General features: G+C 41.5%; 1 protein-coding gene across 8 annotated transcripts; it reads right to left on the bottom strand.

Moving 5' to 3' along the window:
- Positions 1-679: 679 nt before the first annotated feature.
- Positions 680-21,972, bottom strand: LOC125693305 (solute carrier family 22 member 15-like). 8 transcript variants are annotated; one of them, XM_048945042.1, is made up of 12 exons: positions 21,318-21,429; positions 20,760-20,897; positions 18,245-18,377; positions 17,469-17,633; positions 15,727-15,856; positions 13,723-13,944; positions 12,833-12,973; positions 11,711-11,796; positions 8,351-8,459; positions 4,407-4,479; positions 4,055-4,218; positions 681-3,060 (listed from the first exon to the last, which is right to left on the bottom strand). In XM_048945042.1, exons 1-12 carry the CDS (start codon positions 21,405-21,407, stop codon positions 3,048-3,050), a joined length of 1,464 nt encoding a protein of 487 aa, XP_048800999.1. In that variant the 5' UTR covers positions 21,408-21,429; the 3' UTR covers positions 681-3,047. The 8 variants fall into 8 exon arrangements, with proteins under 8 accessions (XP_048801003.1, XP_048800999.1, XP_048800998.1 ...); XM_048945041.1 differs by having other exon boundaries at positions 4,060-4,218; XM_048945043.1 differs by lacking the exon at positions 21,318-21,429 and adding an exon at positions 21,476-21,589 and having other exon boundaries at positions 682-3,060; positions 4,060-4,218.
- Between the last annotated feature and the right edge of the window lie 125 nt (positions 21,973-22,097).

Below are 22,097 nucleotides of genomic sequence, written 5' to 3'. Positions count from 1 at the left end.
GAAAATTGAACACAAGCTCTGTCTTTATACCTGACCTGATTTTAAAAATGGTGGGGGAAGGGAGAGAGGATGCTCAGATGAATTCTTTCTGACCAGAAAGTAAAGCAGAGGATATTGGCCAGCCAGAGCAATACTATCCCATGCCACATTGGTCATCCATAGGACTACGGAATGACAAAAGGAGGCACCAAATTGAAAGGTGGCATGAACTGCTAAAGCAATGGGAAAATACTTGGAAATATTTACAACTGATAATCTTCCTCTGACGAGTGAAGAAATGGGACCTACCCAAACCTAACTGAGAAATAATTAAAAGATAACTATTGTATAATAACGGGGAAAGGGTATTTAAACATAGCTAGCTTAAATGAATGTTCAAGCTCTGCCTTTGCTCAGCATTCTTAGCACTTAATTGAAAAATAGCACTCCTCAAGAAAAAAAAAAAAGTGAAACCCAGAAAGGGATGAAAAAATGTCAAAATCAGACTTTCTTTCTGGACAAACTGCCAGTATCACAGACATTTTTAAGGACAGGGCACACAGTCAATTCTTCCAGCATCCCCTCCCCCCAAGTTTAAGATTTTTCAGCTGGAGCTCATTGCTCAGAAGCAATTTTTTTTCCAAGTGATTAAGTAAAAAAGACTTTCAATCAGTTGAAACACAGGCAAAGAAAGAAGGGCAATTTCACAACCAGTGCTAAAACACTAAAAACATTGTTCTAACACAGAAACAGATGAACAGCACAGATGCAATGTTATACTCAAATTTCTACACACAAAGCACAGAGGAAGAGCTAAAAGTGGTACTTAAAGATGGGGTTTGTGACCTAATGAGTGCAATTCAGCCACTTAAATTAACTCAGCTCCCTTTATTTATATATATAATTTTTTTTTTTACACAGAAACAAAGAAATGGATTACAGTCCCACACTGAGTAAAGAATTTATTAGGGCACTCCTCCCCAAACCTGCTTTGTCTTCATTAGAAATAATGGGAAAAGGTTGTTCTAAATGAAGAATTTCTAATTCTACAAGGCAAGAAGCTTTAAGCAAAAATATCTACTAAAAAACCCAAACTGCTATTTGACAAAAAAGGCTGCCTTTCCTGATTGTCTGTGACATACACAGTAATGATAAGAAACAGTTGGTTTCTTTAGTGCCCTGTAAGACATAATGCACCAACCATGTTAGTCCAACTGAAATTCCATTTAATAAACCTATAAAAACATTTCTGTTTCTAAACATTCAAATGGAAAAAATTCTCCACAACATCCTCCATGCCAACAGCATCTTTTTATCCAGCAATAGCAAAATGCGGCAAAGATAAATAAACTAAGCTTGAGAATGTAAACCAGTTGTTAAATTGAACTGAACGGATAAGCAGCAAAAATGGGAGATGATGTTTCCCTTCATATCCTCTTTTGGATGTAAAAGACAAAGTGCCACCCAGCTGCCCCAGTGGCCTACACACAAGAACTGCAAGTACTGTGCACAGATGAGACCACATCACAGCTGCTGGAAAGACCATTAACTTCTTTTTGAGACACACAGCTTCCTGGTCACCAACCCACCACATTCACACAAGTCACCTCGAGCAAATAAATCTTTAATTCTGGATCAAATAAAGCAGAAATAAGCAGGTTCAAAATGCAAACAATCATTGTTTCCTGGTTGTTGGGCTTTTTTTTTGTTTGGTTTTCTTTTTTCACAGGATGCAAAAAAATGCTCCAGTATAGGCTGATCCTTTTAACATGGCATGAGGGTAATGATTCCTTCCAGATTATCCTCCATGATCCTCCTGTTCCAGTCTCTTCTCAGCCTTGGGAATACAACTTGATAATGTTCTATTTCATAATAAATTTTATTTATTGTAATTTAAAATGTCAGCAATAACAGAAGCTGGGATTTTTGTTTGTTTGTTTTTGTTTGTTTTTAATCATATCCCTGCTGAACCAATTATCCTTTGAAGAAGTATAATTAGTCGCTATGGTTATAAATGTTACCACACAGAAGGCATTAATATTATTCAGAACAACTTTCACAAACTCAGTTCTAATCCTCATAGTAACACGTCACAAAAATGTTGAGTAAGTCAACCAGAAGATGAAGGTTTGCAGCACATTCTGTGGGTTGTTTGCCATCAAGTTTCAGCCCCAGAAAATAAATGCACACACAATCTGCCCTTATGTCAGCATTACCTAAGTGCTGGAGAGCATCCAGTCCATATGGGAAATTTATTGGGTTATATGTATTATACAATATATGACACATTTGATCATCTCCAGTTCAACATGTACAGCTAAACCAAATAACCTTTGACTAAAAGACTACTCATCCTCTCCTTTAAATGTACTTGTTCTTCCCCTTAAAGGTTTGATATCGCTTTTCCCATGCTGTCTTGTTGTAATTTCACATGCCTTTTCATGCTCAACCATATAAGAAAATTCTTCCCACAAGGAAATTCATTTACTCTCTTGTTCAAGCTTCTCATGCTGGACGTACCAAGACCAACAACACATGAAAATCTTTGGTCTCTTCACACCATGAAATATTCTGTAAGTTAAAGGCAAATAAATCTGCAGAGAAAATTAGCATATACAGAGCACATGTACTTTCCACAACTGCAGCTTGTGTGAATATACAATGCCACCTAACTTGGACACCATACGTATTGATCCAATTCAATTGCAGCGTTACAGCTTAATCTGAAGCTAGCAATTATATTCTGTAATATGAATTAATTGAATACTTCAGTTTTAGAAGTCACAGAGAAGTCCAAACATCCGAAGCATGGTTCTGTTACGTCTTTACATTAATGCACAGATTTGCCACCTCTTCCTTCTCAAGCTTTGATCAGCTTTTTCCATCTTCCCAGATTGCCTCCGCATAGAACTGTTCAGTGTGCTACAAACAGCATTATACATCAGTGCTCCAACACTCCTGCTCAGATACATACAACCAGCCTCTGCCCTTCAGCTGTTGCGGCACCTTCTCAATGGAGGCTTCATTTTTCACTACAGAAAGAACTTCTGAAGACTACGTGTTTTCCTCTAGCTGGTTCGCCTGTCAGAGGAAAAATAATTATTGAAAAACAGCATATGTGTTTCATTTCTCTTGTCCAATTTTTTATGCTGACATTAAACATGAAAAACAAAATGTGCTTATTTTAAAAAAAAGCTATTAGGTAGCAAAATGATATTCACAAATAATAGAAATTCTTTTCTTTCCCATTTCAACTGAAATGCTATGTATTAAGCTGGATTGTGGGTAGTGGGTAGTAAGATTGAACTCATTAAATACAATAATAACCAGATAATTAACAAGCTGGCGCAAAGAAAAATATAAATTAAAACATCTATTATTTCATAGCTGTGTTAAGCTGCTTAGATCTAAGTTAACAATGTCTTTGTTACAGGAAATCTTTTTATTCTTGCAAAAAAACCCAGCTTTTCTCAAACATATTAGATACCCGTCACATTTTCTACTCTACAGCTACTCTATATTCTGGCTACTTCTACTCTAACATATTGAAACAAAAAAACCTCATTTTCCTTAAGTCTCATTACTTAGTTTGTTTCTACAGCAGGAGAACACTTTAAGTTGCTCTAACTCAGGGGACCAATAAGGAATTAAACATTTCCTCAAATATCTGTTAATTTTACATTATATCTCACTATAAAACACAACGGAGGAAAAGGCACCATCCCACCATGCTAAAAGAATACGCCTCACAGTTTTGCTGTAAAAGTACAGGCATGGTATTGAAAGTCATGTCCCCATTATTTTACATTGCCTTCCTAAGATTCATTCCCTTTAAGCAAGCAGAATATTGACTTATATAAAATTTAATACACACAGGTGAAAGCATCAAGTCTTTTCATCTCTAAGAGTGAAGAGAATGAATTTTATCTCCACGTAATGCAAGAGAAGGACGGCTTTAAGAAGTTCATGCACACGTCCAGCCATGCACACTCTAAGCAACGAGCGCTATATCATATCATGGCTCACAAAAGATAAAGGAACAATAATGAAAAGCAACAATAAAAAGAAAAATTACTCTGCCTTCTCGTCTTTAAGCACTCTGTATTTGGGACTCTGGAGCTCTTCAATGCTCTCTGCAATTGGCTTATTTAGTGTCTCTGGGAGGAGGAAGGTCAGGAATCCCGCAGACAGCCCACTGATTCCAAACACCACGAACGGTACAGAAGGACTAAGAGACTTCTGAAATTACAAATCCATAGCAAAAAGTAACACTGCTTGTTGCTCTTAAAATACATGAGCTACGTGAACTTCAGACAAAACTGAAAGGCTACAACTCCTTCATTTGAGAAATTTAATTGCTTACGTGCTATAAGTAGTCAGACTTTAATACATCTGTTGCTCAAAAAGTAAAAAAGACCTGCTCTTACCATAGTTGGCACAAATGGAGCCAAAATGCCCGCAAATCTGCAAGACATGGAACAGACCCCCAGGCCAGCATTTCTGTTTTAAACAAAAGCAGAAAAACACAAAGTTTCAGAATATACAGCTGCAGAGTTTGGTGGCACTGTTAGAAACAGCTTACATAGTTTGTTTTTGCGACCAATTGTCTTCATCAAACAGAAAAGAAAAAGAAAAAAAAAGATGTTTCCTCACTATCCCCCTTCCCTGTGGGATGGGAATTGAAAGGAAAAAAACCAAAAGCAGAACTCACGGGTTAAGATAAAACTATCTATGAAGATAGGGAAAAGGATAATAGTTATGACAAATATACATATGTATATAACCAGTGATGCACAAGCAATTGCTGACCGCTCCATAACCAATTCCCAGCTAGCGCCCCCAGGCAATGAAAGAAAGTGATGAACTCCCACCCCCACTTAGAACACCTTCCACTTGATGTTCTATGGTATGGAATATGCCTTTGGCCAGTTGGGCTCATTGCTGAGAAAGGCCTTGGCTCCGTACAACTCTGCTTAGCAGCAGCTATAAACATCAGTGTGTTACCAGCACTGTTTTTTCTCCTAGAACCAAACCAGACACTCATCCAGCTGAAGCTAAGACACTGCCATGTAGGGCAACAAAACTGGATGTCCCTGCGCTGGATAGGGAATGATTTCACAACCTGGCTTGATCTTCAGAGAGAACAACCCAAATGGTGCCTCCTGTCCCTTGTGCTGTCTCAGGTTACTCAGATGAAAAGTCAGTGCTGATCTCCAAACAGAAAGTAGCTGTCTGTTAGTGTGAGGCTTGAAAGCTTATGGCCAGATGGGGCCCCAGGCACTGCTGAATTCCTCACCCTCAGTTTTCAGACAAATTTAAATCGACATCACCTAACCTGAACAGTAAACAAAGCAGGAGTTAGAGCAGCAGGATCCTCTTCAAAGAAAGGTGCAGAAATCCCCATTGTCTTTCATTTCCTGAACAAATGCAAAATTCTTTCCATCTCCATATGACTCCTACAAACACTATCAGTCCTTCAGAGACCAACACTGGCACTGCTCACAAGCTGGGCAGCAAGAACCACCTCACAGCTGCTCCCCTTCCCACATCTCCAGCTTCTTCCTCTCATTCATCATCACCCTGAATTACTGAGCAGAGCTGCTCCCCCTCAGCCTGTTTTCCTTATCCAAACACAGGAAGGCAGTGACAGGATAAAAGAAGGCAAGCCACGGGGTGACACGGGTCACCAGTATGCCAGAAACACCCACATTCACCTCCCTTCCTCATGGCCCTTTGCACGGGTTAAGGGAAACAGATGATGGAAGCAGCTGATGAGAAGCCAGTGACTTTGGTGTAAAAATAAACAGACAAAGCAGCCTATTCTTTCACACATCCTCTTGGGAAAAGGATGATAGCAACCCGTACTTCCTCTCTTTAAAGCAACATCGATCCAAACCCCATAAGAGAAAGCCAATCACCTCCCCTCTGTCACAATCCCTCAAGAGATGAGAGGCACCTGTTTGTACATGAACCATTCATTTAGAAGCATCCTGACCACAAACCCTATGCCTGTCAACATCCAGCAGTTTGCCAGCTTTTTTTGACAGAGAGGAAATATGGCAAAAATGTGATTGTAAATGCAAAATATTTTCATTCCAACGCAAAAGGAATGCAGTTCAGACTTCAGAATATAATTAATTCAGAATTCAGCATAGCGTAGGTTGTGCAGAAGAACGTTTGGGTAACCAGGAGGAGGGAGACACTGCTGCTCAGGAGCTGTGAGGAAGCACTCAAGATGTGCTTATTTAAATTTTTGTTTCCCAAAACGTATTTTAAAGACGTGTTAAGAAGGAAAAAAAAGCTGAAAGCTTGTATACACTGCAGCACACAGCACTTCTTTTCTAGCATGAGTTATGTTGCTCATTCCTCCATGTACTCATTTTCATGAAAAAATAAGCATGCTTTGCACAGTGCTCATGCTCAGGGTAATACGTAGGTTCAAATAAGGAGAAGTACTACTGAAAACATTGAACAGCTCTACAGAACATCCAATTGGAAGAAAAAAAAACACACATAAAAAAACCAACAGCTTCTCCCGCCTTCCCTCTGCTGCCTTTGAAATGGGACTCCTCTCAGCACAGGGAAAGCTCCTGCTGGATGGAAGCCAGGATCACTACTGAGCTGAACAAAGGCCACCAGATGGTGCTGATGTTTTGCTTTAAAAGTAACCACTTTCCCATCACTGTTTTTCAATATTTGCAACTAATTAAAATATCAGAAAGCTATTAAAAACACATCTAAAAATGTATAAGCTGTTACATATGTGGAATTTTCATATAGTCTAATATAGCAGTTTGTCACATTATTAAGCACGATCTACTAAAGGAAGCTGATGATTTTCAAACTCCTTACTCTTGCACGTTCTCCACTAACATTCCATACCCTTGACACACAGTTACTACTGTGCCAGAATATTAGTGCAGATTCTCAAATGAAACAGAGTTCCAACTAAAAACAAAGAATAACAACAATCAATCAAAAAAAAAAAAAAAAAAAAAAAAAAAGCAACAAAAAAACCCCACTTTCCTAACGACAAACATGTATTTTCAAACATGTTAAGGCACTGCTGTATTTCCTGCTAGGTATGAGCTGTCACAGACTTGGCACTGAACACTAGTGGGGCTTAGGAAGATAATAACATAAATCATGAGAACACAGTGAAACAGTAAAATAGAGCCATTAAAACTTTGTCAGATTTGATTCTCTTGATTCTCAACTCCAGAAAAGCAGAGGGGACAGGGATCCAAAAAATAAGAAGTACGCACCAAGAAAGAGACCTTGAAGGTCACGGAAGTTTGGACCAAATCCCATTTCAGGCAGCATGCTTGTCACTTGCATATCAAACCCCAACAAACAGCCAATTCACTTCCACCCTCACAAATTCTACTGCAAAAACTGTGTTCACAGCCTGGCTTTTGTGCCTCCCTAACATATAGGAAATTGTGAACCTCAAAAGAAACAAAATGCCAATCCAGAGAATGCCCCACTCCCTTGTTCCTCTCCCTAGAGCCCTTCTCCTGGATTCAAGTGATCCCTATAAATACTTTTGAAATACTGCATCCACCAGTCAGGACGCCTTCCTACTCCACTTCATAGTTTCAGTTCTGTTTTGAGAGCAAAGAAACATTCAACTTCTGAAATGTGTTGTTTGAATTTGAGCAGCTAGCACAATATGTCTCCCATACCAGGCACATACTTTGGGTACAACTCAAAAAATCACCTGGAGCTGATGGCAGGTGAGGAGAGCAGCATGAGGAGTTATCTGTTCTCCTTTCCAGCCTCAAGGAGTTGGTGAGGGCCATGAAAAATCAACTAAGGCTTCAGCTCACTTGTCTGTGAATTAAATGCTGTAAAACATACCGCTGCCATGTGGGAACCATTAAAATGAGTTGCATTATGAATGTTTAATTAAATAAGAAATACATAAAAGCGTTTTTAAGCAGTAAACAAACATAATTATATTGCAGGTTAAAGTATACAGACGCACAGTAAATAGTCCTTACTGCACACTCTATATTTGTAATTAAGTTACCATACACTTCCATCACATCATTATGTTCATTTTTGCAACCTGTAATTTGACTCCCCAAATGAGTACCATAAATGGGAAACACAGCACCTAGCATTGCAGTGCATGAAGGTTGTTTTGCACTGGTACTGCACTGGTATTCTGACTCAAGCCTAGTGGAAATCGCCACAAACAGCCCTACAGAGAGCACCAGTGCAGAGCACTGGCTGCCAGCAGCAGCCCCTCTCATGGCAACCTGCCTCAATTTAAGAAAACTCACACTGATATTTCAGATAACAATAATTACACCAGCAACTGGGCTCACGGTGCATGAAAGCTGACCCACGAGCCCCCTTAGATTACCTCAGCACCGTTGGGTACAGTTCAGATGTATAAATATAAGCAATGTTGAAAGCAGCGCTGACCATCATTTTTCCACACAAAGCTAACAAGGTGGGACTGAGGAGCAAACCTTTCAAGAAAAAAGAAAATAAACAATAAGCATAAGTAGTCTGTTTCCTTTTTACACAATGCTGAAAGCATTCTATCCTTTTTTCAAGACTTTCACACAACAACAAAGTTTCATCTGTTTCTTCAACTACACACACAAATAAGAACCCATCGTTGCTTCCTAGCTGTCCTAAAAGCTAGAACAAAAATGAATACATAAAATCACGTTTAAGATCAAGATCGTCTCCTCAATTTTGGGGGGAGTGAACGCTAAAACCATTACAGCTCTGGAACAAGGCGATAAAGCTTCCAGCTCTGCAGTTAGAAAACCTTGCCAGGTAATTGCATCTATTGACAAGCACAAGCAGACAATAAGTGTTCCCTGACTAATTTATTAAATTAATACAGTACAACTTGATTAATCTCAAAAGCTTATTTGCTCCCCAGTGACATCCTGTGCATCCTTTAGATGCAACAGCTCTGTAATTATGAAGAATGGATGCTAATGCAGCCTGGTTTACTTGTACCTAACCTTCAATTGACTTAATCAGGCTGTGGATCTTTTCAAATCCCAGTTACTTTGACTTTGGATATGGTTCCATTTGCACCATCCTTTTTAATGAGCAAGGAATTTATTTATTTCTGTTAAGCATGAAGAAGGATAAATGCTCCAATTAGGTGCACTTCACCTAAGTAATGCAGAAGTCACATTGCTTCTCAATTACTTCTCTGTAATTTTGCTTTTCAATATTTCCAATTCTATTCCCTTTTCTCTGTAATCCAGAACTGCATTATGATACACAGTGACCAGATGCAAAGTGTGAGTCTGCCAAGCACCAGGAAGTGGGTACCTCTCTCTTCTTTCATCAACCAAATAAGGAGCAGTCAAGAACAGACTTGTAAATGTGTTTTAAAACTTACTGCTTCTCTCCCAAAGGGGGCTTAGATTGAATGCTGTATATCCATATGTATTAGAAGAGCATTAGTGCATTTGGGAAGTTCTGGTCTTATTAGCAAAACAGAAGAGTCTGTCTAGACAGAGAAATTGGCACTCAGAAGCTCAGGAGTGAATTTAAAGTGCACTTTCCTCTCCACACTCACTCCCCAAGGGGAGGCTGCTGGCTGTCTGCTGGGGAATTACTGCAGGATTAGAAGCACACTGGAAACACACTGCACATCAGCTTCCTGATGTCAGTAAGCTCAAACAGTGATTGTTCCTCCTCAGCCTTGGAGTGTACATTTACCAACATTCCAATATTTTGTCTTCATCTGTAACAGCATAAAGCAGGAATGCACTTGCTCTCGTGGGGATTCCGGTGACCATTTAAAAGCAATTTGCTAGGTCCACTCAAGTGTTTCAGTGCAGCTTCTTTAACAGTTGCATCTTTATTATTACATTTCATTTAATATCCTTTCACTTGAACTTCCAGCAACAATAGCATGCACACCATTTTGCCTGCTGGGCAACCATTTTCAACTTTAAGAACGTACAACTTGGTCTTTTATTATTAAATTCAAGCATTTGCACTTCTTGTTGAGGTACAATTTTACATATATTCTTGCATTAATTGACTTGTGGAACTTCAGATGGTAAAATGGGGCAAAATGGCAAGAACAGTGCTGATATTTAAAAGCTTGTAGAACTGGAGTTAGGCAGTGATTAGATTTGATGCCACCAGTGTCATTAGGAGCCTAATTTGGAGTGCTATTATGTAGATTCATCTTCTGGCTGTCATCTTCATGAGAAAAAAAAGTTCACTTAAGCAGCACGCAAGGAATTAAAGGAACCTTCACATTTACTGCAGAAAAAAGTTCCCACCAAGAAAGGGTAGTTCTCAGCGAAAAGGGAACTATCCAACATCAACCAAACCTAGGAAAAAACGGGTTTAAGAAGCTGGAGATTTTCTTCCTTCAGTGGAAAGCTATCAATGAAAAATCACGAGAGGTAACAACTGTACATTCAGTACAGTCAGGTAAATCTAAGTACGTTACCCAGCTAGAAGTTCACTTTGTTTACTTCACTATAAAAACAGACACAAAATTAAAGATCCTTCCTGTTGTACAACAACTTCTGAAAGTAGTATTACATCCCCTCACCATCTTCCAGTCTGATGTTCATTTCTCTTGAAACCTCACACATCCACAGAAGTGCCTCACTGTCATCACTCCCAGAGCTGACTGTCTTTCTGCTTGAGTGACACAGAGCACTCTGTGCCAAGAACCAGCTTTACCACAAAACAAAGTAAGACACTGTAATGGCATTCAAGTAGACTCCCTTAAAAAAGGAGATTTCCTGAAACTTAGCAACCCTTCAAGAATTACTGCCTCATCCTGATAAGTGATGACTGCTTTTCACCATTCTTTCTTCATTTATAGTAACAAGTGCAAACAGCAAACAAGGAAGAAATGGTCTCAGTACAAGAAACAATGGAGTGTCTGAGGATGTGAATTAACACAAACATGGGAAATAGGATTATAACATATTTTCTCTCTCACTGCTTTTCTTTTGTAGACTTTTCTGAGATCAATTTGAAATGGGTGCCAGACATCATTCACATCTGCTGAGGATAAACACAACCCACAGATGCATACTTTGTCATCACATCACTGCTGCTCTTGGTTTGAAATACAACTACGACAAAAGCAAGAAAAACAGATGCTGAGTGAGTGCTTCTCTTTGTCAGCGTCATTTAGACCTACATTTTCAGTGACTATGGTAAATATTGATACAAGAAAAAAAAAAAACCAAACCTGTGCACTTGATGTGGAAATTTATTTATTTTTTAATGAAGAGCTAAACTTTCAATTCAGGAAAATCTCAGTTCCTATTTCTTAAAACACTGTGTGAAACCAAAACGAATATTAAATTCTGCTTTGTGCCTCTCCCTCTGTCAATATCTAAGTGAGGTTACAGCCCTGCAGTTCTGTCATTAAAAGTGGCATTTCAGGATAAATGAATTAATAGTGATTAATGAATGCAGTAACATTACTTGAAACAGAACTTGATAGCTCAATCTGACCACCTGAAAGCCAAGATTTTGGAAGACAGAAAAACATGGTCATACAACAGGCTCTAGTCAGGGACAAATTGCACCTACAAGAGGTTAGAAGCAATATATATGGCCCCTGGGCTCCTGATGGGCCCTGGAAGAAAAAGACAGAAAGAGAGGGAGGTATGAACTGACAGACCCTGCTAACTGTGGGCGAGAAATACTCTGTTCTGAATAAAAGCTACAAAGCAACATAAAGAGACAAGCAGCACTTCATACCTACCAGCATTTTTTTGCAAGAACATGGTAAATATACAGGCAAATCCTGCAAATATCAGAAACCACATCATAGTTTTACGCCTTCCAGACCTAGAAGGAAAAGAGTTCCAAGATGAAGACGAAAACAAAGTCCTTCACTGTTTTTTGACTCTCTCAGCAAAATGACAGCTGAAGTATGCAGCAACATTATTAACAGTTATACGCCTATTTTACCACAGTGCCTCATACCATTTTACCATAAGTGCCTCAGATCTCACACTCTTCCTAGTTCTGTGCACCAAAGACCTCCTATAAATTCTTCCTATTTCACAAATACATACATGTATACACACACACACACATATGTATTTTTAAGCTATTGGATTTGTAGCCTTGAGAAGAATCCATCTACTTCAGCAAGAACTCGTGCTGTATTTTGTCTTCTCTGTAGTGAGTGAGGCAATGGGCTCTGCCACTGTCACTAAAAGGGCATCACAGAGCACGCACACAAACATTAAAGTAATACGAATTAAAAAATATATAGGGCTAACTCTTCTTAATCTGTGCTTCTCTTACAGAACTAGGCATAAATACAAGCAGTTAAAACACAGTAAAACTTCTTGGTATGCTTTCCCATCTAACAGTATACATATAGAAATAAGCAAAGGTTATTTCAACTGCCTATTGTTCTAAAATAAAAGAGAAGCAGCCAGGATAGAAAAGCACCAACCCAAACAAACAATGCTGGAAAGTGCTTTTCAGTTGCAGTTGGCAGGCAGTACAAAATCAAAGTCACCCTGAATAAAATGTGAGAGATGTACATGCAAGCTGTAGGTATGGAAGTAACTGGGCTACTCATCTTTTTTTTTCCCTCAAGACTATCAAAACTCTCAGTTTTTAGTCACATTAATCACTAAGAACCTCACACCTTGAATAATTCAAAAGCTGAACAGAACTATAAAAGGAAAAGGTAGAAAACTCTAAGTCCCATTTCTGTACCAACTGCAGAAAATCCTGCAGCTGACCAAACCCCCAATGAATCCACTGGTTTAGAAGAACCACAAAGTACCTTCCCATGAAAAACATTAATGCTCTTTTAGGCTGTCTACAAATACATGCAGAAAAGTAGGAAATAAGTTCTTCTTACCAAGATTTCTCAATAAAGAACATGCAGAGTGGAAAGGCCGGAACTTCCACAAGACCATAAAGAGCAACATTTAAATAAAGATTTCCTCCTAATTCACCAGCATTTAAAGTTAGCCCATAGTATACAAAGCTGCAGACATACCTATGAATAACCACAGAAGTCACATTATGAGCATAACTACTCTTCAAAATTAAGAATTAAAAGGTGAATTACACCAAACTATAGGTTAGCTATATTAAGTTAGTATGTTAAGAAGGGAACTCTCATTTTGCCCAAATGAGAAAAAATGCAGAGAGAATAGTTTCTATTTAACTAAACTGTATGGAAGGACAAAACAAATGCTCACATTATAAGTTTGGCTTTTGGTGTTTTTTCCCTAGGTCAGTCAGCTGATTCTTACCTGCTTTGGGGGCTGAGTCTTCTGTTCCAAGTTGCACAGTTGTTTAAAACAGCACCAAATGTAACTATGCAAGCATGGACCTACGAGATGTACTTGTCGGCTTTACTCTCATTTCTTACATGTACTCCAATTCTTACTCCAGATCTCTATGACTGCCTCATCCACAAAGCCATTTTCTCCTTAAGACTGGCTCAAGTACACATCCTCTCAACTACTGCTTCAGCTTCTCTTCCCCTTCAAAGTAAACACTATGTTTTCAGCAGATTTCTTATTACTAGATCTTGAAGGAACATCTACATAACATACTGAAAATAAAATCCCACAGCAATGATAACGAAATGTCAGCTTCACAACACGCCACGCTTATTGTTTACAACTGTTAACTGACAAATTTATGATTAGTTTGGGGCAGTATTTTTAAGAGTAAAGGGTAACCATTTTAATAGTTTCCTCATGTCTGACTCATTCACAGCATCTCATTACTACATACCAGATGTACATGAGGATGACGGTTCGCCACCGAAGGACTGGGTGTTTTATTAAGTGTAGGATACCAGGGGGTGATTCGTCCTTCCGCAAAGTTCCTGTGCTTGGTTTTAATTTCAGATTTAATCTTTCTTTTCCATTACCAAGGGCAATATATTGCATCACATCTTCAGCTTCTGCAGTTTTCCCTTGGGAGTACAGCCATCGAGGTGACTCTGGAAGCATGCTAACAGGAAAGAAAAAGAAAAATCAATGGTGACAAGTTCATTCCTCAGTAAAATCAATTCTACTATTCTGCAAATCAATCACCAAAACAACAAAAAAATGACTGTATTAATGCAAAATTCACAGAACAGTGTTTTATCTGCACTGTTATGCATATAAAATTTAGTGTACTCTAATAGTAATGTACAGCTAACCTCATAGAAGGATGGTTGCAAATGTTTGTCAAGCACTTTGAGATTACAGCTACATTGTGAGTTGTGCCAAACTATGTGAGTTGTGCCAAACTAACTTCCTTGGGAAAACTGCACTGGCATTAACCACAGACCATCTCAATGTTCAATTACTCAAATGGCCAGGACAAAACATGGTTTTCACTGATGTTTATTTCAAACTTCTGGGACATGGGAAAGGCTCTGAGTTGAAGCAGAGAGAAAAGAAACTTCTCTGTGGACTACCTGCTAAGCTTCATGCCCTGCTCATGCTAACTGCTGAACTTGTAAGCCTTATTCATAGAATCATAGAATGGCTTGGGTTAGAAGGGAACTTGAAGATCATCAATCTCCAATCCCCCTGCTGCAGGCATGGCAGCCAACCTCCAAATCTAGCAGTAAGTACCGATATCTAATATTAGACAAATTCCCAAACACAATCACAATATCCTTGTTTACCACAACTGCAATTCACAATTCCTGCTTTATTCAGCTTGCAGAATGCACTGCTGCTTTTGAAAGAGTCACAGTGCAAAGAGCGGACTATTTTATTTCATACCCCTAGCAGAGATATACAGCCTTCAGTACAACAATTATTTCAAAGGATCCCAGGGGTTGTTTTGTTTTTAATACCTGGGAAAATGGCTCTATATCCTCCAGAAACACAATATCATGGACAAAAACACGGTGTACAACATCTTTCCTCACCCTGAAGCTTTGTTTCCCTAGGCTACGAGAAAAATATTTTTTGTGCATTCTTAAACAGAACTTATTTCAAGAGCAGATTTCAAGAGTCAGAAAAGGTTTTTTTCTCTCTATGCTGTGTGCCACAAGTTCCATGCATTACTTTAGATACAACCTATTACACTAATAATTCTTTCATTTCTTCTACAGCTCTAATGTACAAGGAATATCCACTTGGTGTGTTACAAGCACATTTTGTAACAACACAAACCAGACAATGCTAGCACTTTCAGACCTTTAAATCCCACAGTATTCCATAATTGTTTTTATAATAGTGTTTATGCAGTAATTCTAAATAGGCAGGAGCACCAAATACAATAATGATAGGAACAGAACCAAAACAGATCTGAAAAACATGCAGATCAAAAGTGTATCGAGATAAGAAAGGCAGTTCCAAGTGCTCGCAGTTATCTCCCTTCGCACGCATGCACGTTGCAAAAAGCAATCCCCAAACCCTTCAAGAGCACTTCCAGAACTTCTCCAGCACTGAAACCCTCCTTTGGCAGCAGGCCGTGTTCCTGGCTGATGTTTCGGTGCACGGCCTCTGGCAGCCCTCTCTGCAATCAGGCTTTATGAGGCAGCTGGCATGCAGCTGCTCTGCACAGCGCTGGCTGCCACAGCTGCACAGCAGTGCAGACTTTGCTTCGGGGTAGCCCTGACCTTCTGCTCCACTTGAAACTGATTCCTTCTTCACTATGATTTTCTTTTGCTTGGTTCATAAAAACACCGAAATATCATCCTTATTTATACCACTCTTGAATTATGACAAGAACAGCTGTCAGATAGATGCCTATTTTTCCTTCCTATTATAAGACAAATGGGTCACTTACAAAGAAAGGAAGAAGAAGATGACTCCCAGAGTATTGGACACCAATGCCAGGTAGCGCCACTCTCTTACATAGTAACCCAGTAAAGCATACACAGCTATGCCCACTGCAAACATCAGATTAGTTAACGAACCTGGAAACACAAACAGAAAGGTGACTACAGACACCACTGGCAAGGAAAAAAGAATTAAGTAGAAATTCTAAATTTCAACCCTATGATAAATCTAAATAAAATAGCAATAAAATCTTAACTTTGGACGTATCCTTATGGCATTTAAGCTGGCTTCAGTGCATTGCACAGTCTTAATGAAGAAGGCCTTTGTACAACAGGGGCAAGGGAAGGTGAGCAGGGCTGGTTCCCCCCTCAAAAACAAAGGATGGTACACAGGACAGACCAAGAGATTAGCAGAAATCCACAGACCAAAGAGAAAATTTAGGGATAGGAAGGGGAAGCATTGTGAGCTATTTAAGTTTAAGGTAATCTTGGGCTGTAACAGACATTGTAAGAAAGCTACAAAAGCACAAGGACTAAGTTCAGCATATAAAGAGCTGCAGCCCAGAGCTACACTTCAGCAAGCTTCTGATGAACAGGTGTATACAAAGATGGTGAAATACAAAGTCAACTTCCATTCCAGGAGCCTACCAACAAACCTCTGCAGGCTAACACAGGAGGTCCCACACTAACCCACAAGCTCCCAACTACTGCACACGCAGCCTACCCACAGCCAACACCTAGCAGAGCTCCTTGAACACTGCTGGGCAGCTTCCAGCTGCCTCCTCTCCTGCAGCTCCTGATTAGTTGTTCAGCACCTCTTTACCAACAGCTGAGCAGGACTAGAACAAAGCACCTAAAGTGAGAAGCAGCAGGAAACAGGCATCCTGGCGGTCCGTCTAGGCTGGCCCTGCAGGGAGAGAGGCTGGGAAGTGCAGGGAAGAGCAGAGACAGAAACAGGGAAGGAGGGGTGGGAGAGAAACGATGTGAGTCAAACAAGCAAACCCAGGCAAGAAAATTCAGCACTTGAAAACCACAGCTGAAGCAGAAAGCTATAACCAAACCACCACGGCTTTCTACAACCCTAAGAGTCCCAAGGAAAAATAAGAAAAAAGGAGAGTGAAGTACTGGAGAACAGAGAGAAATACGCTCACAGCCACAGCAAGTCAGCAGCTAGACTCAGTTTTTCCCCCTGCTGTGTTGGCCAAATGGGCTTCTGGGTCTGAGCTACTCCCATTCTACAACAGTACAACATGCAAGTGTTACATTTATCTTACGCCTTGGCAGCAGCATATGAAAAAGGACATTTAGAAACACTGGATGCTCAACCAACAGAGATAAAATCCCTGCATCGTGGTGTGGGGCAGGGAAACTTCAAAAAAATCTCTTCCCAAGATACCATACAGTACCACTGAGAAGTTGGCAGAATCTGTCGAAACACTTATTCATTTTTTTCATTATGTTTTGCAGTGCACAAATAAAGGTTTGGTTGTTGTTTTGTTTTGTTTTTTTCCAATCAGTATATCTATTTAAAAGCCTCAGTTTTGCTATTTATCCAACAAACCCAATCCTGTACTTCTCATTTAGGCAGCACCCCCACAAAACTCAGAATTCAGATGAATCACACTGTATTCATTTGGCATGCCACACACTAACTTCACATTGTCAATGCCCACACCTGCACAAAGCAAGGCACTGCTAGTCAGAACAGCACTCGGCACAGAAATCACAATTAAATATTCTCAAATCCCACCTGTAAACGACCAAAATGATTTTCCTACATATTCTTGTGTCAGGACAAAAGACACAAGAGCCATTCCACCATTCACAATTCCAACAAGAAAACGTGAAACTGCAAATATGCCATAATTTGGAGCTAATGCTGTGACATACCCAAAAATAATATCAAAAAATAGACCTGCAGAGAGAGAAGAAAATATGATTAGTACTTATGCTGTGCAGCACGGTCTCAGAGGGAAGGCAGGGAGCACAGTGAATTACTGGCTGTAGTGAATAGTATATATAGTATTTTCACTCTCATGTTTGGCTTTCTGAAACTACACCATAGTACCATTACACTTATCTCCTATCCCCACAATGACAAATTTAATACTTCCTTGAGACAATCTTATCATAAAAAAAAAAGAAAACAAAAACACCCTTTCATTGCATGCACAGCTGGAAAACAAAGCACCAGCTTATGAATAATCCTTTCCAAAAAGGCTGAGGTAAACGATGCTCCTTTGCCCCCCAGAAAAGAGAATATTTTTACAGGCAGTAAAACAGTCAGGCAATACTTGCAGCACTATGCTCAAATAGCAAGTCATAGCAAAACCAGGTTATTTTATATCAGCCTTTGATATTCCAGTGACCACTGCGATGCTTAGCACACTCACAGGAGCCCATTTCAGTGCTGCTTTAGTCTGTGTGAGATGCTGATATAGATCACTGATTCCACATCACTGGTGGGGCAGAAATGGGGATGCTGCTATCCAGTAGAACACTCAAGGAGAACATTTAAAGCCTTACCTGAGATATATACTGGTTTCCTGCCCAGTTTATCTGACAAAGGGCCAAATGTGATATTTCCAATAAGCAATCCAGCAAAAAACAGAGATGATGCAAGGCTCACTTTGTAGGCTTCTTGTTCAATTAGATACCACTATTAAAAATATATACATATATCGAATCACTTTATCATCATAAATATTAATGACAAATTGCCAGCTTTCTCAAAAACAAAGACATCTACTAAAACTTTTCCGGTGTCATTTCCCACTGCTTGCTCTATATCCAATTAGAGGTTTGTTCCAAGTTTGATGAGTGACCCAACCCCTTCACTTTCTCTCCTCTAGAAATATCATCATCATCTCAGCTTCTGATTTGTGAAGTTTAATGCATTGTCAAGATTTGACAAAGTAACTCACCTGTAAAGTTTGGGAAGTTTGAATTTTTAACAGCTTGGCCATCTCAACACTGAACAAGCTCAGTTATTTCAGTGAACTGATAATAAAACTCATTAACAAGAATTAAGAGTGTTTACTACTACAATACTGAGACAGCTGCTATTGTGCAGCCACAATTCCTGGGGCTGGTGCCCCTCAGGGTACACACACAGAAGTGCCAAAGAGAAGGATTCTGAGAAGATGTCCAGGTGAAGAGCTGTAAGAAATACTTACTGACGGTTCGGTGATGTTTTTAGTATTTTACTCCATACATGTGGTTACGATCAAACAGAAGCCAGACACAAATTATGCTTTTCTTTATAAAACGTACTATGGATCTCATGCAAAAGCCCAACTGAGGCAGCATAAGCAAAAATTATGCTTGTGCAGAAAGGAAGAAAAAGAACTGTGTGCTGCGTGCAGTGTGCTGGAAACAGCACCAAGCATTTCCTGACAGGAGGAGGTGGGCAGCCAGCCCACCAAGATCTGCAGTCACAGCAGCACTGCTGGGATTACAGACATAGCTCACATCGTGTTGGGAAAGAAGCGTGATCAGAACAGCCCAAGTGATTTTCCAGGGAAAGAATGTAACTAATTCAATGCAAAGCTCTACCCAAAGAAATGATTGAAATGTGCAAGGAAGTTTACTTGGATATATGTGGATGAGTATTCACACCAAGACAGTGCTGACTGTGTAAATGACAGCTGCAGCATCTCCTTTCGGGAAAGGAAGAAGGATCCTAATGCCATTTGCTTTTCTTTTATTTTGTTTCTTGGTTTTGAGAAGTAAGAGGATTAAAGGGATGGTGGAAAAGACTTAAGACCAGAATCCTACACTGCACACCACGGCCTCAGCACTGTGGCACCAGACTCAGATTCATACAGATCCCCACAGACTACTAGGAATTTACAGGAGCTTCTTCTCATCACGGCGCTCTGAAGCAACCTGTGCTCTCAGCCAGTGAGTCCTGACCCACATGGGGCAGTGTGCAGAGGAGTCACAGCTCCACCCACCGCTGCCCACCAGCCCCCGTAGGTTGGCAGGAGCAGGAGCTCACTGCTTTCACACGACACCACTTCACTCCCACGTGCTCCACTTCAGCACTTCAGACCATCGAGGGAGCTGTGGATACTCTGGGATGGTAGCACTCAGCAGTGCAGTCTCTGCAGCTACCTTCTACTACCACACTTTGCTGGGCAGCAGATTCCACCCTATTTTGGCAGATAAAGACATTGCTTACACCTGCTCAGAAAGAGAAGAAAACGTAAGTTTTGGGCATAAATCCTCAGGAAACTTCATTTGGAAAACAAATATCACAGCATGCCCTCTCTGAGGCACAGAGCACTGCTAGAGCAAGGTCTCCGTGCCAGCGCTCCTCAGCACACAAATTGCGAACTCCTGGTTCTCATTTGCAGCGCTCCAGGCTGGTCTGAGACACAACACAACCTTTCAGGCCCCAGATATGGTTGCAAAACTCGAGTTCTCAAAATTAAAAAGCCTTTTTTTCTTTTCCTATAGTTATCTTCTGACCTGCTCTCCTAACACCATACAAACACAGAGTATGGGAACAAAAATATTTGAATGATCCCCATCTACCTCTGCATCTGAGAGTGGCAAATGACAAGGAAAAGAGTAGGGCAAAAGACAGCCTTTGCAAACTGTTACTTGTACTGCTTACTGTGCCACTTGAAACTCCCCTTTCTTACCAAGTCTGACAGTCATCAGTGAAGTAACTGTAGTTTAAAAGACCACGTCCATCTACTTTATTTGCATAAAAGGAACTGATTGACTGCAGCTTGCCTACAGAAGCATTGCCCACACTGCCATCACCGTAACAGACATCCCCTGGCTCCTTACATCCGTGCAGCAGTTAGACTTACTTCCAGCTCTGAGCACCCAGCACTGCAGTTTAATGAAAACTAGTATTGGTTCTACACTAGCAAAGCAAAGCTAATAATTTAATTGTATACTTTCAGAATAGAAAATAAGCATAAAGTAGCAGAGCTAGTGAGTTCTGCTGACGTTTAACAGCACAGCAAAGTGCTGCACTGGCTGCAAAAAGCCCGAAGGAAAGAGAAAGCGGAGCGGCCGTGCTCACCTCGGTCACGATGGAGGTGAAGTTGCTCATGAAGCGGACGCGCTGAGCCCCGCCGGCCGCAGGCGCCATTCGCTCCACGCGGTACTGGGGCACCGCGCCGACCAGCACAACGAGCACGGACTGACACGCCACGTACACCTGGCAACGAGACGCGGCCGCTTAGCAAAACGGTTCCCGTTCCGCCGAGCCCCACACACGACAGCAGTTTCCGTTTACTCGGCACCGCAGCCCGCGGTCGGCACGCGTCGCTCAGCCCCAAGCGCGGACCCGCCAACCCCGGGCGCGGCGCCGGCAGCATCCGGCACCTAGCGCCTTTCTGCCCGCGCCAGCGCTGCTCCGCCGCTCGCTGCGCTCTAGGCAGGAGATACGAACGGCTCCCGCCTCGCTTCCCGGACAGGAAGAGACACCCTTCAAAAAGTGGAAGCCGAATACGCGCAAATAAGGAAACGGAAAGCAAACGAACTCCGCTAAGCGGAAGCCGCGCGGAGGCCCGAGGGAGCGGCCGGCAGCGGCAGGGCCCCCCGGGGGAAGAGCGGCCCCGACCCGCCAGCTCCCGACCTGCAGCAGCACCAGCAGAGCGGTGAGGCGCCGCTGCGCGCCGCCGAATTCCCCCGCCGCGCCGAAGGCCTCCTCCAACCCCGCCGCCATGGCCCGCCAGCCACGCCGCGCTCAGCTGCGCCCGCCCCGCCCCGCCCCGCGCTCCCCGCCCTCCTCACCTGCGTCCCCCGCACGGCGAGCCGGGCGCTGCCCCGCGAGGCCGCTCAACGAGCTTGCGCTCACCGAGTACGGCTCTAAGGAGGTTTCGCCGTGGGAGCTGCTCAGTCCCTCCATTCAGCTCGGCTTTAGAATAAGCAGCGTGCTTCACGGCGGTCCGCCCAGCTTACCGCAAGCTGCCCGCGGCACACGCCCAGAGCGGCGGCAGGCGTGGCGCACGGCCGGCAGCGCAGAGTCACTGACCGCAGCCACCTGCGGCCGGGAGAGCCGACATCTGCGGGAGCAGCGGTGCGGCACACCGAGAGAGCCTTCCCGAGGAATCCGTACTCTCTTGAGAAATGTTTTCTTGTTCTGACTTTACCTGAGCAGAACCTCATGAAAAGATGTGGCTACTGTATTTTCCGTTACCTTGAGCAGGGTGCAGTGAATCCGGCTCTAAACCAAACCGACATCAGGCTCCATGGCAAGACCTCAGGGCAGTTTAGTCATCACGCAGTTTCAGAAGGCTCTTTAGCGTTCATACGTTGACTCAGAACAGGAATTGTAACAATAAAATGCAATGTAACATGGATTACATGTGTCTACCCACATTACATCACATGTAGGCAATAAAATAGCCACTGC

This window comes from Lagopus muta, chromosome 5 (genome assembly GCF_023343835.1).
Source record: "Lagopus muta isolate bLagMut1 chromosome 5, bLagMut1 primary, whole genome shotgun sequence".
NCBI classification, from domain to species: domain Eukaryota; kingdom Metazoa; phylum Chordata; class Aves; order Galliformes; family Phasianidae; genus Lagopus; species Lagopus muta.
This window is presented reverse-complemented; position numbering and strand designations above follow the sequence as displayed.